At 42.5% G+C, this 18,439-nt stretch overlaps 1 protein-coding gene across 1 annotated transcript; it reads right to left on the reverse strand.

Annotated features, from left to right (window-relative positions):
- Positions 1-10,516: 10,516 nt before the first annotated feature.
- On the reverse strand, positions 10,517-17,965 carry LOC112218875 (carboxypeptidase A2-like). Its single transcript, XM_042301768.1, has 11 exons — positions 17,813-17,965; positions 17,375-17,456; positions 17,112-17,246; positions 14,477-14,575; positions 13,893-13,994; positions 13,501-13,602; positions 13,259-13,369; positions 11,612-11,702; positions 11,130-11,329; positions 10,935-11,019; positions 10,517-10,783 (listed from the first exon to the last, which is right to left on the reverse strand). Exons 1-11 carry the CDS (start codon positions 17,950-17,952, stop codon positions 10,596-10,598), a joined length of 1,335 nt encoding a protein of 444 aa, XP_042157702.1. The 5' UTR covers positions 17,953-17,965; the 3' UTR covers positions 10,517-10,595.
- Positions 17,966-18,439: the final 474 nt, after the last annotated feature.

Genomic DNA, 18,439 nt, shown 5'->3' on the forward strand with positions numbered 1-18,439 from the left:
CTCTGTAGCGCCTTGTGGTTGGATGCCGAGCAGTTGCCATACCAAGTGGTGATGCAGCCAGTCAAGATGCTCTCAATGGTGCAGCTGTAGAAACTTTTGAGGATCTGAGGGCTCCTGCCAAATCTTTTCAGCCTCCTGAGGGGAAAGAGGTGTTGTTATGCCCTCTTCATGACTGTGGTGGTGTGTTTGGACCATGATAGCTCCTTAGTGATGTGGACATTGAGGAACTTGAAGCTCTTGACCGTCTCTACTACAGCCCCGTCAATGTGAATCAGAGTGTGCTCGGCCCTCCGTTTCCTGTAGTCCACGATCAGCTCCTTTGTCTTTATGATATTTAGAGAGAGGTTGTTGTCCTGGCACCACACTGCCAGGTCTCTGACCTCCTCCCTGTAGACTGTCTCATCGTTGTCGGTGTTGCTGTAATATAATTATGTCAATGTGTTTTCATTAATTGAAAACCCTTAATCTATTTTATGAGAATTTGTAAGATTCTTGTTTGCATAAAATAGACGGAGACCAGCCATTTCAATAATAGGTAACAAAATGTATTCTCGGAGCGCGCTGCCACTTCACCACGAGCAACAGTTTATATACAAAACATGACGTCATTTCATTGCTTAACAGAAACCCCACTTAATGATGGTGTTGGAGTCGTGTGCAGCCACACAGTCATGGGTGAACAGGGAGTACAAGAGGGGACTAAGTACGCACCCCTGACGACCCCCCATGTTGAGAGTCAGCGTGGCGGAGGTGTTGTTACCTTCACACACACACGTTTGTTTTACTATCCTTGTGGCGACCAATCAATTGATCCTCATTCAAAATCTAATTTTCCCTAAACCTTAAACCTAACACTTAACCCTAACCTTAACCACAAACCCCTAACCCTAACCTTAATTCCTAACCCTAAACCTAACCATTAACCCTAATTGTAACCCTAAACCTAGACCTAAATTAGCCTTTTTCCTCGTGGAGACCGGTGAAATGTCTCCACTTGTCCGAATTGTCCTTGTTTTACTATCCTTGTGAAGACTTCTGGTCCCCACAAAGATAGCAAAACCAAACACACACACACACACACACACACACACACACACACATATGTACAATATATACAGTATTATGTACTGTATTCACAGACTCACCCTGTTCTTATTCATTTTACCTCAACCTGCTGAGTGTCTGTTTGGAGGGGGAACAAATAAGTTAGAAATTCAATAAGGAAGGTCTCAAAATAGGTCATATCTTAGTTAAGTAGGGAATGCTCTGAAGAATAGAGATTCAAAAGCAATAAAAACGGTATAAACAACCTCAGCTTGAACCCAATATAACAGTGACAGCCAACTTGAGCATCTTGTAAGCTTTGTTATTTTACAGTATGTCCATGTTATTTCCCCACATGAACGTTAACGCTGTTATTAACCAGCAAATTAAAGATGAAGCCCATGCTGAGATATGTGCTGATGAATAAAACAAGGCACAGACTGTGGTCCTGTTCCAACACATTAAGAATGCGTCCTTCCTTCGTTCCTTCCTTGAAGAAACCCAGGCTCTGAATTGGTTGTGATGGTGAAAGTAAAGGGGTGGTAACCTTGCTTACACCTATCCAGTTACTTATAGATATGTGTATATCTCAAGGAAACAATGTATGTATTTTGTAAAGTATTTGAACAGGGACTTGATGTAACCCCATCCATATGTGTGTTATATATGTAATTATAAACTGGGTGGTTCGAGCCCTGAATGCTGATTGGCTGACAGCCGTGGTACATCAGACCGTATACCACGGGTATGACAAAACAGTTATTTTTACTGCTCCAATTACATTGGTAAACAGTTTCTAATTGCAATAAGGCACCGAGGTGGTTTGTGATATATGGCCAATATACTACGGGTAAGAGCTGTATCCAGGCACTCCCCGTTGCGTCGCGCATAAGAACAGCCCTTAGCCGTGGTATATTGACCATATACCACACCCCCTCGGGCCTTATTGCTTAATTCTATGCCCATCCCCACTGGCTAAACCAACGGTAAGTCCCTGTATGCCCGTCGCTGTCCCCGTTACTCAGAACAGTCAGGAAGAAGCATATTCACATTCAGCAAAGCACAGTGGCCATATATGATTGAGAATGAAACATTCCTGTTGCTATTAGAAAGGGAACAATGTGATGGTGCTAAATTTAGCATGGTCTCTCTAGCCCCATTTATACCTGGTTCTAACTTGCGTCTTTTGTCTTGTTCTTGTCCACATTCTGATTGTGGCCACATTTTTTGACAGTTGTAGACAATCAAAAGACACATTGTGATCCGATCGTGATCAGATCATCCGGCCCAACTCCATCCGGCCCAACTCCGTCGGACGCACGGCGGCAGGGTAGCCTAGTGGTTAGACCGTTGGACTAGTAACCGGAAGGTTGCAAGTTCAAATCCCCAAGCTGACAAAGTACAAATCTGCCGTTCTGCTCCTGAACAGGCAGTTAAACCCACTGTTCCTAGGCTGTCATTGAAAATAAGAATTTGTTCTTAACTGACTTGCCTAGTTAAATAAAGGTAAAAAATAAACACACATTGTGTCTGGATATCTTGCAAGTGTAAACAGATCTGGACAGAGAAACCATTTAAATTGTTATTATTCCACCCTCTAAAATCATTGACAGGTGGCACCTTGAACTGATTACATAAATAAGCATCTTACAATAAATATTATTTTGAAAGAATAGCTGTGAAATAATTTGCATAAAGGAAGGGACCAGGATATCTGGTCACAATGCAGACACAGTGGACGGATAATAGACACATGGGCTCCCGAGTGGCACAGTGGTCTAAGGCACTGCATGAGGCATCACTACAGTCCCTGGTTCGATTCCAGGCTGTATCACATCCGGCAGTGATTGGGAGTCACGTAGGGCCGGAGCACAATTTGCCCAGCGTCATCCGGGTTTGGCCGGCGTAGGCTGTCTTTGTAAATAAGAGTTTTTCTTAACTGACTTGCCTAGTAAAATCTAAATAAAATCTTAATACCATGTGTAGACACATTTCTGGAAATGTGGGCACAATCAGAATGTAGATACGTTTCAGGAATCAAGGTATGACCCAAGTGCAGACTGTGTGAAGTAACAATGTATATAGTAACCACCGGGGCAGGCAAACGACAGGTTAACGCAGAAAGGGGTCGATAATCCAGAGGTGGAGCAAAGGTACAGGGCGGCAGACAGGCTCAGGGATGGGCAGAGTGGTCAAGTGGGCAGGTACAGGGTTAGGACAGGGTCACAATCCAGGAGGGCGAGAAAAAGAGAGGCTGGGAAAAGACAGGCGCTGACAGGCACAAACGCTGGTAAGCTTGACTAACAAGACGAACTGGCAACAGACAGAAAACACAGGTATAAATACCCAGAGGATAAGTGGGGAAGATGGGTGACATCTGGAGGGGGGTGGAGACAAGCACAAGGACAGGTGAAACAGATCAGGGTGTGACAATAAGATCAGGACAAAGGAACCATGATAGCACCAGCTATAAACAGGGCTTTTGTGCTCGCATTGTCTTTTTCCTATTTTTAGACCCCGGCTGTACAATTCTGGCATGTAGATGTCTTTTCTTAAACTGTGTTACATAAAACATTCATCTTATCAGAGTTGCATCATAGAGCGTGGGTTTTCTTACTGTTGAATACAAAAAGCTCCTTTTTGGTCAAGAAAGAATGCTTTATGGCAACCCTGAGAAAATGCTGCAAACACATGTATTACATGTTTGGATGGATCTAAGATGTTTGGTTTTTGTGAGTTAGGTCGTCCTCACTTTAACTGTGCTAGCTACATGTGTAGGTTATGATGGCCCAACTCACTTATGTTCCAAGTGAGGGCCAGTGGAGGCCGTATTCTTTACACTGTACTGTTAATGCATAGCCTATCTGCTTACAATCCATAGCTAAGAACAAAAAGCTATAGTATATAAAATCAACAAGCTGCTATACATTTCTCAAGCATGGCTGACTGTTTGATAAGCTTGGCTAGCTATTTGACAAATGTGTATGTATGTTGAAGTGTCCATGAGGTTGTTCCTGAAAGCAGGATCAATGAGTTAGACAGCTGTCCTAAATATTCTGAAATAACTTAGACTTGGCATGGTATAGCCTAATTCACTGGACTATCAACAACATATGTTCAGGTTTAGGGGCTCTATTCAATCCATATCGCAGAAATTCAGGTTTTTCCCGCGTGATTGAAATGTAAAGGCAATGCTTTTAGTGGAGACTGCATTCATGATAAATGCTGCTTATGTCGGCTCATTCGGAAATTACCTTCAAGTTTCTATCGCGGAATCAAAGATTGAATTGAGCACTAGCTCAACTGTTAAGAGCGTTGGGCCTGTAACCTAAAGGTTGCTGGTTTGAAACCCTGAGCCGACTAGGTGAAAGATCTGTTGATGTGCCATTGAGCAAGGCACTTAACACTAATTGCTCTATGTAAGGTGCTCTGGATAAGAACGTCTGCTAAAATGTAATGTAATGTGGGTTTTGGTTCAAGTGGATCTGATTGAATCGGGCCCTAAAACTAATTTAATATCATGGATGGTCAGTCCTTGCATCCATAGCTCTATTATTTGAGAGTGGTTGCGTTTCTCCAGGCCCATCCCTCAACTTTTTAGGCAGGGTTCTAAGGTATGCTATTGTTTCAAGGTAGGCTATTGTTTCAAGGTGTGCTATTGTTTCAAGGTATGCTATTGTTTCAAGGTATGCTACTGTTTCAAGGTTACTGACTCAAGGTATGGTATTGTTTCATGGTATGCTACTGTTTCAAGGTAAGTTATTGTTTCATGGTGTGCTATTGTTTCATGGTATGCTACTGTTATAAGGTAAGTTATTGTTTCATGGTATGCTACTGTTATAAGGTAAGTTATTGTTTCAAGGTATGCTACTGTTATAAGGTAAGTTATTGTTTCAATGTATGCTACTGTTTCATAGTATGCTACTGTTTCATGGTATGCAGATATCCGAAGGTATTAATAATCATTTGTATAATAACTTTATCTACAAGTCTCTGCTAGGTAAAGCCCCACCTTATCTCAGCTCACTGGTCACCATAGCAGCACCCACTCGTAGCACGTGCTCCAGCAGGTATATCTCACTGGTCACCATAGCAGCACCCACTCGTAGCACGCGCTCCAGCAAGTATATCTCACTGGTCACCCCCAAAGCCAATTCCTCTGGTCGTCTTTCCTTCCAGTTCTCTGCTGCCAATGACTGGAACGAACTGCAAAAATCTCTGAAGCTGGAGACTCATATCTCCCTCAGTAGCTTTAAGCACCAGCTGTCAGAGCAGCTCACAGATCACTGCACCTGTACATAGCCCATCTGTAAACAGCCCATCTATCTACCTCATCCCCATACAGTATTTATTTATGTATCTTGCTTCTTTGCACCCCAGTATCTCTACTTGCACATTCATCTTCTGCACATCTACCATTCCAGTGTTTAATTGCTATATTGTAATTACTTCACCACCATGGCCTATTTATTTCCTTAACTTACCTCATCTGCACTCACTGTATATAGACTTTTTGTTTTATTTTGTTCTACTGTATTATTGACTATGTTTTGTTTATGTGTAACTCTGTGTTGTTGTATGTGTCGAATTGCTATGCTTTATTTATTTATTTATTTTTATTCCACCTTTATTTAACCAGGTAGGCAAGTTGAGAACAAGTTCTCATTTACAATTGCGACCTGGCCAAGATAAAGCAAAGCAGTTCGACAGATACAACGACACAGAGTTACACATGGAGTAAAACAAACATACAGTCAATAATACAGTATAAACAAGTCTATATACAATGTGAGCAAATGAGGTGAGAAGGGAGGTAAAGGCAAAAAAGGCCATGGTGGCAAAGTAAATACAATATAGCAAGTAAAACACTGGAATGGTAGTTTTGCAATGGAAGAATGTGCAAAGTAGAAATAAAAATAATGGGGTGCAAAGGAGCAAAATAAATAAATAAATTAAAATTAAATACAGTTGGGAAAGAGGTAGTTGTTTGGGCTAAATTATAGGTGGGCTATGTACAGGTGCAGTAATCTGTGAGCTGCTCTGACAGTTGGTGCTTAAAGCTAGTGAGGGAGAGAAGTGTTTCCAGTTTCAGAGATTTTTGTAGTTCGTTCCAGTCATTGGCAGCAGAGAACTGGAAGGAGAGGCGGCCAAAGAAAGAATTGGTTTTGGGGGTGACTAGAGAGATATACCTTCTGGAGCGTGTGCTACAGGTCGGAGATGCTATGGTGACCAGCGAGCTGAGATAAGGGGGACTTTACCTAGCAGGGTCTTGTAGATGACATGGAGCTAGTGGGTTTGGCGACGAGTATGAAGCGAGGGCCAGCCAACGAGAGCGTACAGGTCGCAATGGTGGGTAGTATATGGGGCTTTGGTGACAAAACGGATTGCACTGTGATAGACTGCATCCAATTTGTTGAGTAGGGTATTGGAGGCTATTTTGTAAATGACATCGCCAAAGTCGAGGATTGGTAGGATGGTCAGTTTTACAAGGGTATGTTTGGCAGCATGAGTGAAGGATGCTTTGTTGCGAAATAGGAAGCCAATTCTAGATTTAACTTTGGATTGGAGATGTTTGATATGGGTCTGGAAGGAGAGTTTACAGTCTAACCAGACACCTAAGTATTTGTAGTTGTCCACGTATTCTAAGTCAGAGCCGTCCAGAGTAGTGATGTTGGACAGGCGGGTAGGTGCAGGTAGCGATTGGTTGAAGAGCATGCATTTAGTTTTACTTGTATTTAAGAGCAATTGGAGGCCACGGAAGGAGAGTTGTATGGCATTGAAGCTTGCCTGGAGGGTTGTTAACACAGTGTCCAAAGAAGGGCCGGAAGTATACAGAATGGTGTCGTCTGCGTAGAGGTGGATCAGAGACTCACCAGCAGCAAGAGCAACCTCATTGATGTATACAGAGAAGAGAGTCGGTCCAAGAATTGAACCCTGTGGCACCCCCATAGAGACTGCCAGAGGTCCGGACAGCAGACCCTCCGATTTGACACACTGAACTATCAGAGAATCAGAGAAGTAGTTGGTGAACCAGGCGAGGCAATTATTTGAGAAACCAAGGCTGTTGAGTCTGCCGATGAGGATGTGGTGATTGACAGAGTCGAAAGCCTTGGCCAGATCAATGAATACGGCTGCACAGTAATGTTTCTTATCGATGGCGGGGCAGTTGTAAATGAGAACTTGTTCTCAACTAGCCCACCTGGTTAAATAAAGGTGAAATAAAATAAAAATAAAAATAATAATAATATTACATGCAGGTCTTGCAAAACCTTTCATCAGAAGAACATATGAGGTACAACTAGACTTTGTTAACGCCCAGAATAGTTGTTAAGAATAGTTGGCTGATCATACCAATACCTGACTGAAGTGTAACCCCATAGGAATATACAGCACATGAGACACTCATACCAACTGCAACCCCAACAGCCCCCCTTCTGGTTTTAAGAATTCATAATAAAGGGTTTTACTGTAAGCTTCAGATGTCAGTTATTCTTCTTGCTCTCCAAGACAATTCCGTCAGACAAAGCATTATTTTAAAATAGTGGTGGGAGTTTTCATGTCAAGCATGGGGCTTTTCACTTTTCAATGCGGAAATGATTTATTGCAGTCCTACTGCATTCTCTAAAAGTTTCATGTCACCCACCAAAGTGGCTTTACATGCAAATGTGGGTTTGGTGCTTCTTCTTCTTCTTCTTTTCCTTCTTCTTCTCCCCTGTCATTTTCCTCTAAAAGCTATACAAACTAGGCGCCCTGGAGTAGCTTGTTCCACATGGCTTAACTCTGCCCTGCTAGCCTATAAATAGATCCATTTACATTGCATTTCATGGCTGAGCTCTCTCTCAATATTTCAGGGACCCACTAGTAAATTGACTATTAATCATTTATAAACTTGACTTGTTCATTTCATTTTGCACAAGGATACAGAGCATACACATTCTATACTGGGACTCCATATATGGACTCAATGTTTTTCTCTTTGATCTTTAAAGTCTGACAAATGATTCATACTGTATGCTTCACCTTGTGCACCGGTAGATCAGATGGGACAGGTTTCGTTTTATGAAAAACCTTATACAAATGATTGGACTTCAGTGAGGTATGTGATAAAGATGTTCATTGGCACCAACTGGAAGGAAACTAACTGAAACAGGACTTGTCCAATGTGAAATGTTGTCTTTGCAAAAATGTGTGCCCTAATAAACACGAGCTTGCCTGTGCTTTGGTTCCAAATGTCACCCTTTTCCCTATATAGTGCACTACTTCTGATCAGATCCCAATGGGCCCTAGTCAAAAGTGATGCACTACATAGGGAATAGGGTACTATTTGGGACATATATCCTGTGTGTTGCTAACACAGTCTCACATGTGGGTCACCCAAGTGAGTGTGTGTTTGAGCGTTTCGCTCCAGTGCTCCTAACCTCTGTCCACTCTGTTGGTCAGATGAACACCTGAAGGGAGATGACAGATCCGCCATCTGCCTCTTTTCCTGGAAGGTTTTTGAGAAATAATCCAGCAATCTACTATGCCCTACGGCTTGAATATGTTCCAATTCCCTGTTCTATGGATGTTAATATTCTATTGAGCACACAAAAAAGCATTACAAGACTAGTCGTAACTTCTCACATTTCCTTTCTCGGGTCTCTACCCAAGACCTAGGGCTCTGTTCATTCAGATCCACTTTAGCCGACATCCTCATAGCGGTTGTTCTGATGGTGAAGGAGATAAAACTGCTTTAGAGCTGCAAAATCCACAAGTGGCTCCTGGCATTATACCTAAAGCGGACATTACCATTGGCTACACCGAGTCATATTAAGAGAAATCTCACTGGAATGCGAGACAATCTACACGTCGATTAGGCTTCAATATTTTGATGAATGATTTACAATTTGAGTGTAATTATTTCTATATAGCCTACACTTTCTCATTATGAACTTCTAACGTGAATGGGAAGGGTGTGGCCTCATGACAATGATCACAGTTCCACCTCCGACGCCATCAAACATCAGCTATGCGGGTGTCGGCTATCGTCCGTTAACGCTTGATCCGATTGAATCTTGGCCTTAACCATGTTTTGAGGCGATACAGTGTTTGTTTATATTTACGTTGTTTACAAAGATTGGCGTAAAGAAAAAGCTTGTATTACGGGTTTTGATTGGGTACAACTGTTGAACTAAGATCATGTGGCATTTATAAGTTATATTCTTCAAGAATCAATGGGTATATATCATTAATTTATAAGTCCAAAAGTGGATGTAGTAATCAAGGAGTAAAGACTTAATATGGAGAGTATGGAGGTACTGTAATAATAATGTATTTGCCATATTGTATTACAGTGCCATCTAGTGTTGCCTATTGATCCACTGCCTTGTACAGCTCCTACTGCTCCTCTGTACTGACCAGCGCCATGCACGCCACCCAGCGCCATGGACGGGGCCCAGCGCCATGGACGCCCCCCCGCGGCATGGACGGGGCCCAGCGCCATGGACAGTGCCCAGCGCCATGGACGCCACCCAGCGACATGGACGGGGCCCAGCGCCATGGACAGTGCCCAGCGCCATGGACGCCACCCAGCGACATGGACGGGGCCCAGCGCCATGGACAGTGCCCAGCACCATGGACGCCACCCAGCGCCATGGACAGTGCCCAGCGCCATGGACGCCACCCAGCGACATGGACGGGGCCCAGCGCCATGGACGCCACCCAGCGCCATGGACAGTGCCCAGCGCCATGGACGGGGCCCAGCGCCATGGACGCCACCCAGCGCCATGGACGGTGCCCAGCGCCATGGACGCTACCCAGCGCCATGGACAGGGCCCAGCGCCTGTGAACGATGATTAAGCTACTTGTCTATTCTATCAATAGTCTATTCTAACAATAGTCTATATTCTATCAATAGTCTATTCTATCAATAGTCTATTCTACCAATATTCTATTCTATCAGTAGTCTATTCTATCAATAGTCTATTATATCAGTAGTCTATTCTATCAATAGTCTATTATATCAGTAGTCTATTCTATCAATAGTCTATTCTATCAGTAGTCTATTCTATCAGTAGTCTATTCTATCAATAGTCCATGCTATATCAGGTCTATATTCTATCAATAGTCTATTCTATCAGTAGTCTATTCTATATCAATAGTCTATATTCTATCAATAGTCTATTCTATCAATAGCCTAGTCTATCAATAGTCTATTCTATCAGTAGTCTAGTCTATCAATAGTCTATTCTATCAATAGTCTATTATATCAGTAGTCTATTCTATTAAGTCTATATTATATCAATAGTCTATTCTATCAGTAGTCTATTCTATCAGTAGTCTATTCTATATCAATAGTCTATTTTCTATCAATATACTATTCTATCAATAGCCTATTCTATCAATAGTCTATTCTATCAATAGTATATTCTATCAATAGTCTATCAATAGTCTATTCTATCAATTTAACAAAAAGTTCAATGAACACAGACACTTTTTCCCAACCTAGAATTCTTTATTTAACTGAGTTCAGGCTTTGGAAGGAAAGGTTGTATGTTGGGTGGGTTTGAGACTTAATAGGAGTGGTCACGGACATACTCCATGATGTCCTTCAGGGCCAGCCAGGTCTCAGAGGCAGTGGGGATGATCTGATTGGCTGGCAGGATGAAACCATAGCGACCGGTGTCCCTCAGCTCGAAGGCAAAGGAGTACTTGATGCCCAGGTTATAGGTCCAATCGATGCTGCCTCCGCTGGCCTGATCTGGAGGGGGGATAAATCACATATTAATGAAAGTATTGGATTGAACTACCATGCTGTGCTTTCCAGTTCTGGCTGGTGGGTCGCATCTAATGGCAAACCAACTTCATTGAAACACTTGGAGCCACTTATAGTATGAGTATTGAATACTTACAGATGATCTTGCAGATGCTGCCAACCTTATATGTGGTTCCATGGAGAGAGCTGAGCTTCTGGACTGCAGACCTGCCCACAGAGTCCTACCAAAAAGCAGCAGAGACAGGAGAGTCAGTGGATTAGTGTGTGTGTACATGTGTTTGCATGAGTGTGTGTGCGTATGTACGTGTGAGTGTGTGGTGTGTTATGTTACCAGTTCAGCCGCGTGGAGCGCATCTTTGCAGGTGTATCCGTAGGGGTACATGAGCAGCTGGGAGTAGGCGTGGATGGAGATGAAGGACTTGAAGTTGCCGTGGTTCTTCACCAGGTTCACAACGTTCTTCACCTCTATCTCAGAGTGGGGAGACGGGCCGTGGTACGAGTCAGAGCAGGGGTTGGTACTAGCACCGGGGCCTGGAGAAAAACACACAAGCACGTACACACACATAAAGACACCTGGATGGACACAGGTTATTCTGCATACAACCTAAAAGTATGGGAAGGAAAGCTTTGTCTTCACACCATAAAGTGTTTCTCATAACATTATACTTTTCACTAACTTAATCTCTGGGAAAGGAAACTATCAGCTGTGGAAATTTATGCCATAGTCAACCTGTGACACCCACCACCAAAGCTGGTATGGAAATGTAACATAACATGATTTACAGATTTTCTAAATGAGGCGTGATACCCAACCTCCAAAACCGGCATCCCAGTTCCTGTTGGGGTCGACACCACGGCACATGGAGCCAGGGTTCTTGGAGCGAGTCTTGCGCCACATACGGTCCTGTGAACCATGAGGACACAATACTCTAACTCGGTAAACACTATACTGGTATACCATGAAGACTCTAACTCAGTAAACATTATACTGGTACACCATGAAGACTAACTCAGTAAACACTATACTGGTATACCATGAAGACTCTAACTCAGTAAACATTATACTGGTACACCATGAAGACTAACTCAGTAAACACTATACTGGTATACCATGAAGACTAACTCAGTAAACACTATACTGGTATACCATGAAGACTAACTCAGTAAACACTATACTGGTATACCATGAAGACTAACTCAGTAAATACTATACTGGTATACCATGAAGACTAACTCAGTAAATACTATACTGGTATACCATGAAGACTCTAACTCAGTAAACATTATACTGGTATACCATGAAGACTAACTCAGTAAACATTATACTGGTATACCATGAAGACTAACTCAGTAAACACTATACTGGTATACCATGAAGACTCTAACTCAGTAAACACTATACTGGTATACCATGAAGACTCTAACTCAGTAAACATTATACTGGTATACCATGAAGACTCTAACTCAGTAAACACTATACTAGTATACCATGAAGACTCTAACTCAGTAAACATTATGCTGGTATACCATGAAGACTCTAACTCGGTAAACACTATACTGGTATACCCTGAAGACTCTAACTCAGTAAACATTATACTGGTATACCATGAAGACTCTAACTCAGTAAAATATACTCTAACTCAGTAAATACTATACTGGTATACCATGAAGACTCTAACTCAGTAAACATTATACTGGTATACCATGAAGACTAACTCAGTAAACACTATACTGGTATACCATGAAGACTCTAACTCAGTAAACACTATACTGGTATACCATGAAGACTAACTCAGTAAATACTATACTGGTATACCATGAAGACTAACTCAGTAAACATTATACTGGTATACCATGAAGACTAACTCAGTAAACATTATACTGGTATACCATGAAGACTAACTCAGTAAACATTATACTGGTATACCATGAAGACTAACTCAGTAAACACTATACTGGTATACCATGAAGACTCTAACTCAGTAAACATTATACTGGTATACCATGAAGACTCTAACTCAGTAAACACTATACTGGTATACCATGAAGACTCTAACTCAGTAAACATTATACTGGTATACCATGAAGACTAACTCAGTAAACACTATACTGGTATACCATGAAGACTCTAACTCGGTAAACATTACACTGGTATACCATGAAGACTAACTCAGTAAACATTATACTGGTATACCATGAAGACTAACTCAGTAAACATTATACTGGTATACCATGAAGCACAACCAGGATTGTCCTCATATTACTCTACATTGAGCCAAACTGAGGTGAACAGATGAAAGGTCACACTTTACACTTAGCTGTATAGCTGTAATGTAGTACAGCATTTAGGTATGTATAGGCCTATATGTTACATCTATAGGAGGTACCTACACTAGTGTGGGACTTGACATAGCCCACAGTATAGATGCATTATAGCACTGCATATGGTATGACACCTACACTGGTGTGGCTGTGGACGTATCCATCAGGGTTGGCTAGAATCAGCAGGTAGATGTCCATGGTTTTCAGGAGGGAGGTCAGGGAAGCATCAGTACCATAGTCACTGGCAATCTGAAGAACAATAACATGTATTTGTGAGACACACACACAGTGTTGGAATGTTGTTTTTCTGTATAATGTGTTGGTCTGAATACAATAGCAGTCTGGTTTTTCTCTTGGAATGAGAGCAGGTGTTCTCTCACCTTGTTGGCGGTCCACACTCCAGTGGCCTGAGACACCCACTCTCTGGAGTGGATACCAGAGTCAACCCAGATGGCAGGACGCTTGTCGCCACCCGTGCTGAACTACAACAGAGGACAGATATGTTATGGTCTTGTTTCATTCAGCTCTTAGGGAGCACTGACACATGATGGTACACACACACACACACACACACACACATATATGCACACACATGCATGCACACATACACGCATTCGCACACACACATGCAAGCATACACACACGCACACACACACATGAGCACGCACATGCACACATACACACACAATATATAACGTTACAGCTCTCTCTCTAAAAAAAGAAGACTGTATTTCCATTAACTGTACACAAACAGCAGTAACCCTCTACATACCTTCAGGACATACATGGGCCTGCCTTCATAGGAGGTTCCGATCTGTTCCTTGGTAACTAGGTTAGGGTGAGCAGCCACCAGGCCATCCATCCAGCTGTAGATCTGGAAAGAGAAAAGCACATCAGGATAGTGTCAACATAATGTATGTTATATGATGTTTAAAGTATAGATTACATGTTACGCAACACATTATTACTGTATTTTATATCCTCAGTACAATATCAACTCTGCAATGAGAATAATGCATATGCCAAATTGATGAGGGTGCAATTTCAAATCCATGCAAGTTTGAAGCTACAATATGTGAGTGAGAGGGTGTTCACGTTTGCATGTTCACAAGAGTGAGTGTTTGTGTGTGTGTGTGTGTATATGTGTGTGCGTCTGTGTGTGTGCATGTGTGTGTTTGTGTGTGTGCGTGTCCATGTGTGTGTGTGTGTGTGTGCGTGTGTGTTTGTGTGTGTGTGTGTGCATGCTTGTGTGCATGCGTGTGTGTTTGTGTGCGTCCGTGTGTGTGCGTGTGTGCATGCGTGTGTGTTTGTGTGTGTGTGTGTGTGTGTGTGTGCGTGTTTGTGTGTGTAACACACCGTCTCCAGAGGGTGATAGGCTCCAAAGTTGAAGCTCTTGGAGCTGCGCTCACTCATATTGTTCTCCTCCATCTCTGCCTTCTCTTCATCCAGGAGTTCCTGAAACAATGACAATACCAATCAAGTTATTACTAACAGTTATTACTGTCAGTTATTGTAACCAACCAGTGTTGGGGAAGCTATTCTGAAAGTATAGTTTACCAAGCTACCAATTACTTCACACTGGAAGGAGTTAAGCGACCCTTAAGAAATATATAGTTTACTTAACTAAAGTTACTTTGAAAAAGTACTTCACTACATCCAAACTACTTTGTGAAAAAGTAGCATATCTAAATCTGAAATATTATAGACTACAAATTGCAAGAAAAGATCCCTCTGGAGTCAGATGTTAACAATATGTAATTTATTAAACACCAAAAACTATGTTTCAAGAGAGAATTTGGCAGGTCTGATGCTGAAAAAGACAGGAAATTCTTGTCCACTTCACACATTTTTATTTTTGCTACAAAAAGTAGTGTGTAGTTCCAGTATGTCGATGTGCAGGGTACGATGTAATTGAGGTAGATATGTACATATAACTAGGAATAAAGTGACAGATAGTAAACAGTAACAGCAACGAATGTTCCTCACACTCAACGTCAACAAAACTAAGGAGATGATTGTGGACTTCAGGAAACAGCAGAGGGAACACCCCCCCATCCACATCGATGGAACAGTAGTGGAGAGGGTAGCAAGTTTTAAGTTTTAAGTTCCTCGGCATACACATCACAGACAAACTGAATTGGTCCACTCACACAGACAGCATCGTGAGGAAGGCGCAGCAGCGCCTCTTCAACCTCAGGAGGCTGAAGAAATTCGGCTTGTCACCAAAAGCACTCACAAACTTCTACAGATGCACAATCGAGAGCATCCTGGCGGGCTGTATCACCGCCTGGTACGGCAACTGCACCGTCCTCAACCGTAAGGCTCTCCAGAGGGTAGTGAGGTCTGCACAACGCATCACCGGGGGCAAACTACCTGCCCTCCAGGACACCTACACCACCCGATGCTACAGGAAGGCCATAAAGATCATCAAGGACATCAACCACCCGAGCCACTGCCTGTTCACCCCGCTGTCATCCAGAAGGCGAGGTCAGTACAGGTGCATCAAAGCTGGGACCGAGAGACTGAAAAACAGCTTCTATCTCAAGGCCATCAGACTGTTAAACAGCCACCACTAACATTGAGTGGCTACTGCCAACACACTGTCAATGACACTGACTCTACTCCAGCCACTTTAATAATGGGAATTGATGGGAAATGATGTAAATATATCACTAGCCACTTTAAACAATGCTACCTTATATAATGTTACTTACCCTACATTATTCATCTCATATGCATACGTAGATACTGTACTCTATATCATCGACTGCATCCTTATGTAATACATGTATCACTAGCCACTTTAACTATGCCACTTGGTTTACATACTCATCTCATATGTATATACTGTACTCGATATCATCTACTGTATCTTGCCTATGCTGCTCTGTACCATCACTCATTCATATATCCTTATGTACATATTCTTTATCCCCTTACACTGTGTATAAGACAGTAGTTTTTTTGGAATTGTTAGTTAGATTACTTGTTCGTTATTACTGCATTGTCGGAACTAGAAGCACAAGCCTTTCGCTACACTCGCATTAACATCTGCTAACCATGTGTATGTGACAAATAAAATTTGATTTGATTTGATTTGATGTGATGAGTCAAAAACAGTTTGTGCATAAAGGGTCATTAAAGGGTCAATGCAGATAGTCCGGGTAGCTATTTGGTTAACTATTTGGTTAACTATTTAACTAACTATTTAGCAGTCTTATGGCTTGGGGGTAGAGCTGTTCAGGGTCCTATTGGTTTCAGACTTGGTGCATCGGTACCACTTGCTGTGTGGTAACAGAGAGAACAGTCTATGACTTGGGTGGCTGGAGTCTTTGACAGTTTTAGGACCTTCCTCTGACCCTGCCTGATATAGAGGTCCTGGATGGTAGGAAGCTTTGCCCCAGTGATGTACTGGGCTGTACGCACTACCCTCTGTACTGTCCTTGTGGTCGGATGCCAAGCAGTTGCCATACCAAGTGGTGATGCAGCCAGTCAAGATGCTCTCAATGGCTCAGTTGTAGAACTTATTGAGGATCTGAGGGTCCATAACACATCTTTTCAGCCACCCGAGGGAAAAGAGGCGTTGTTGTGTCCTCTTCATGATTATGTTGGTGTTTGTGGGCCATGATAGGGCCTTAGTGAGGTGGACACCGAAGAACTTGAATATTACAATATTACCTTATTCAAAAAAATGTAATTTCTCAGAACTCCCAGTAGATGGCGGAAGTGAGCTGAGCAGTGAGGAGTCTCACTTGCCAGACTCATGGCCACCAATGGCTGTGGAAAGAGACTTTGCAGCACAGGAGGATGGTGGCACCTTAATTGGGTTGAACGGGCTTGTGGTAATGATTGGATCGGAATTAGTGGAATGGTATCAAATACATCAAACGCATGGTTTCCAGGTGTTTGATGCCATTCCATTTGCTCCGTTCCGGTCATTATTATGAGCCGTTCTCCCCTCAGCAGTCTCCTGTGCTTTGCAGTGACTGACCTGCAGGTTGCTAATCATGACAGAGAACTGGATGTTATGGGCACGGAGGTAGTCCTTGACAGCGTACAGGCTGGAGGAGGGCACGCGGATGTCCACAGGGACCTCAGTGTTCACAGGGTGGAGCCAAAAGTCCAGCTGGAAGAGGAGAAGGGAGAGTTAAATGACATAGTGAATAGGGAGGGACACCATGGTTAGCAGCAGGAAACATGACTGTGAATGGGTCTAAACCAAGTATATCATACTCTTGTTTTTAATATACTTACATCCCAGTATGTGTCCTGCTCCAGAGCACGCAGAAGCAGAATCTGCTCCTCAGACTCCACATTGACCCTGATGACCTGGTCTCTGTGTAGGAAGGAAGGAAGGCATGACAAAACGATATCAATCTTTCAGTTCATCAGGGAAACATTATATTTGAAGTCACATGGTGGTTATGGTGAATTGCTAGTAAACACTCAAGTTTCTCAGAGGTTAGAGGCTAGTATGTGACTAAATAGTGACTAAATAATTCCATGTCATTGCAAGTCATCTTTAAAAAAAAAAATCCTGATACAAAAATGTGATGGCCCATTGATGCATTGTGTTCTGTAGTGTACAACTAACTGTAGAATCTCTCAGATTTAATGTACTAATCTGCAAAGGGAAACATAATTTATGTAGGTATATTTATTTACAAAGTTTAAAACAGATGGTGAATTTACCCAATGAAGACCTTCTCACAATTGGCGGCTGCAAGCAGCGCAAAGAGTACCAGCACCTTCATCCTTCCTGTGTCCTGTCCACTACTGCCAGCTCTCAAAGCACCTGCCTTTATACTCAACAACAGGTGCATTGTTCCCATGACAGTATTGCTTCACAATCTACTTTTGCTTCACAATCTATGGGGTACTGCCTTTTTCCAATGAATGTGGTGCAATTCAATAGGTCTAGGCCCAATAGTTATTTTGGGGAATGGACATGATGTTTTAGCTCTATTTGTTTTTCCATTGCATGGTTGGTGGTGCCATTGCCCGCCTCCCTCAGTATCAGCTGTAGATAGTAACAGTCCTTCTCCCAGACATGCCAGTGCAGGATAAGTGAGTCTACTCAGCTCAATTGAAAGGCCTCCAGAATATATAGGCCTTATGGTCAAGAGGAAAGTAATACAACAGAATAGAATGGAATAGAATAAAATATACAAATGTTCAAAGCAGGGAAGGGAAATCTGAAACTCAACCTGGCCATTTCAAATTACCAAGTGGCCAATGGCCACTGTCTTGCAACCAAGATTTTCTGATTTGCCTTAGTCACTGCTTGCAACAGTGTTGCCCCAAGGCAAAGAGGCAAAA

This window comes from Oncorhynchus tshawytscha, linkage group LG19 (genome assembly GCF_018296145.1).
Source record: "Oncorhynchus tshawytscha isolate Ot180627B linkage group LG19, Otsh_v2.0, whole genome shotgun sequence".
Classification (NCBI taxonomy): Eukaryota; Metazoa; Chordata; class Actinopteri; order Salmoniformes; family Salmonidae; genus Oncorhynchus; species Oncorhynchus tshawytscha.

Coding starts and splice junctions, on each gene's coding strand:
- LOC112218875 (XM_042301768.1), bottom strand. CDS start 17,952: ATGGGAACAATGCACCTGTTGTTGAGTATAAAGGCAGGTGCTTTGAGA. Junction 17,457..17,812: donor TGTGAGAAGGTCTTCATTGG/GTAAATTCACCA, acceptor CTTCCTACACAG/AGACCAGGTCATCAGGGTCA. Junction 13,995..14,476: donor CCTATCACCCTCTGGAGACG/GTGTGTTACACA, acceptor TTCTCTTTCCAG/ATCTACAGCTGGATGGATGG.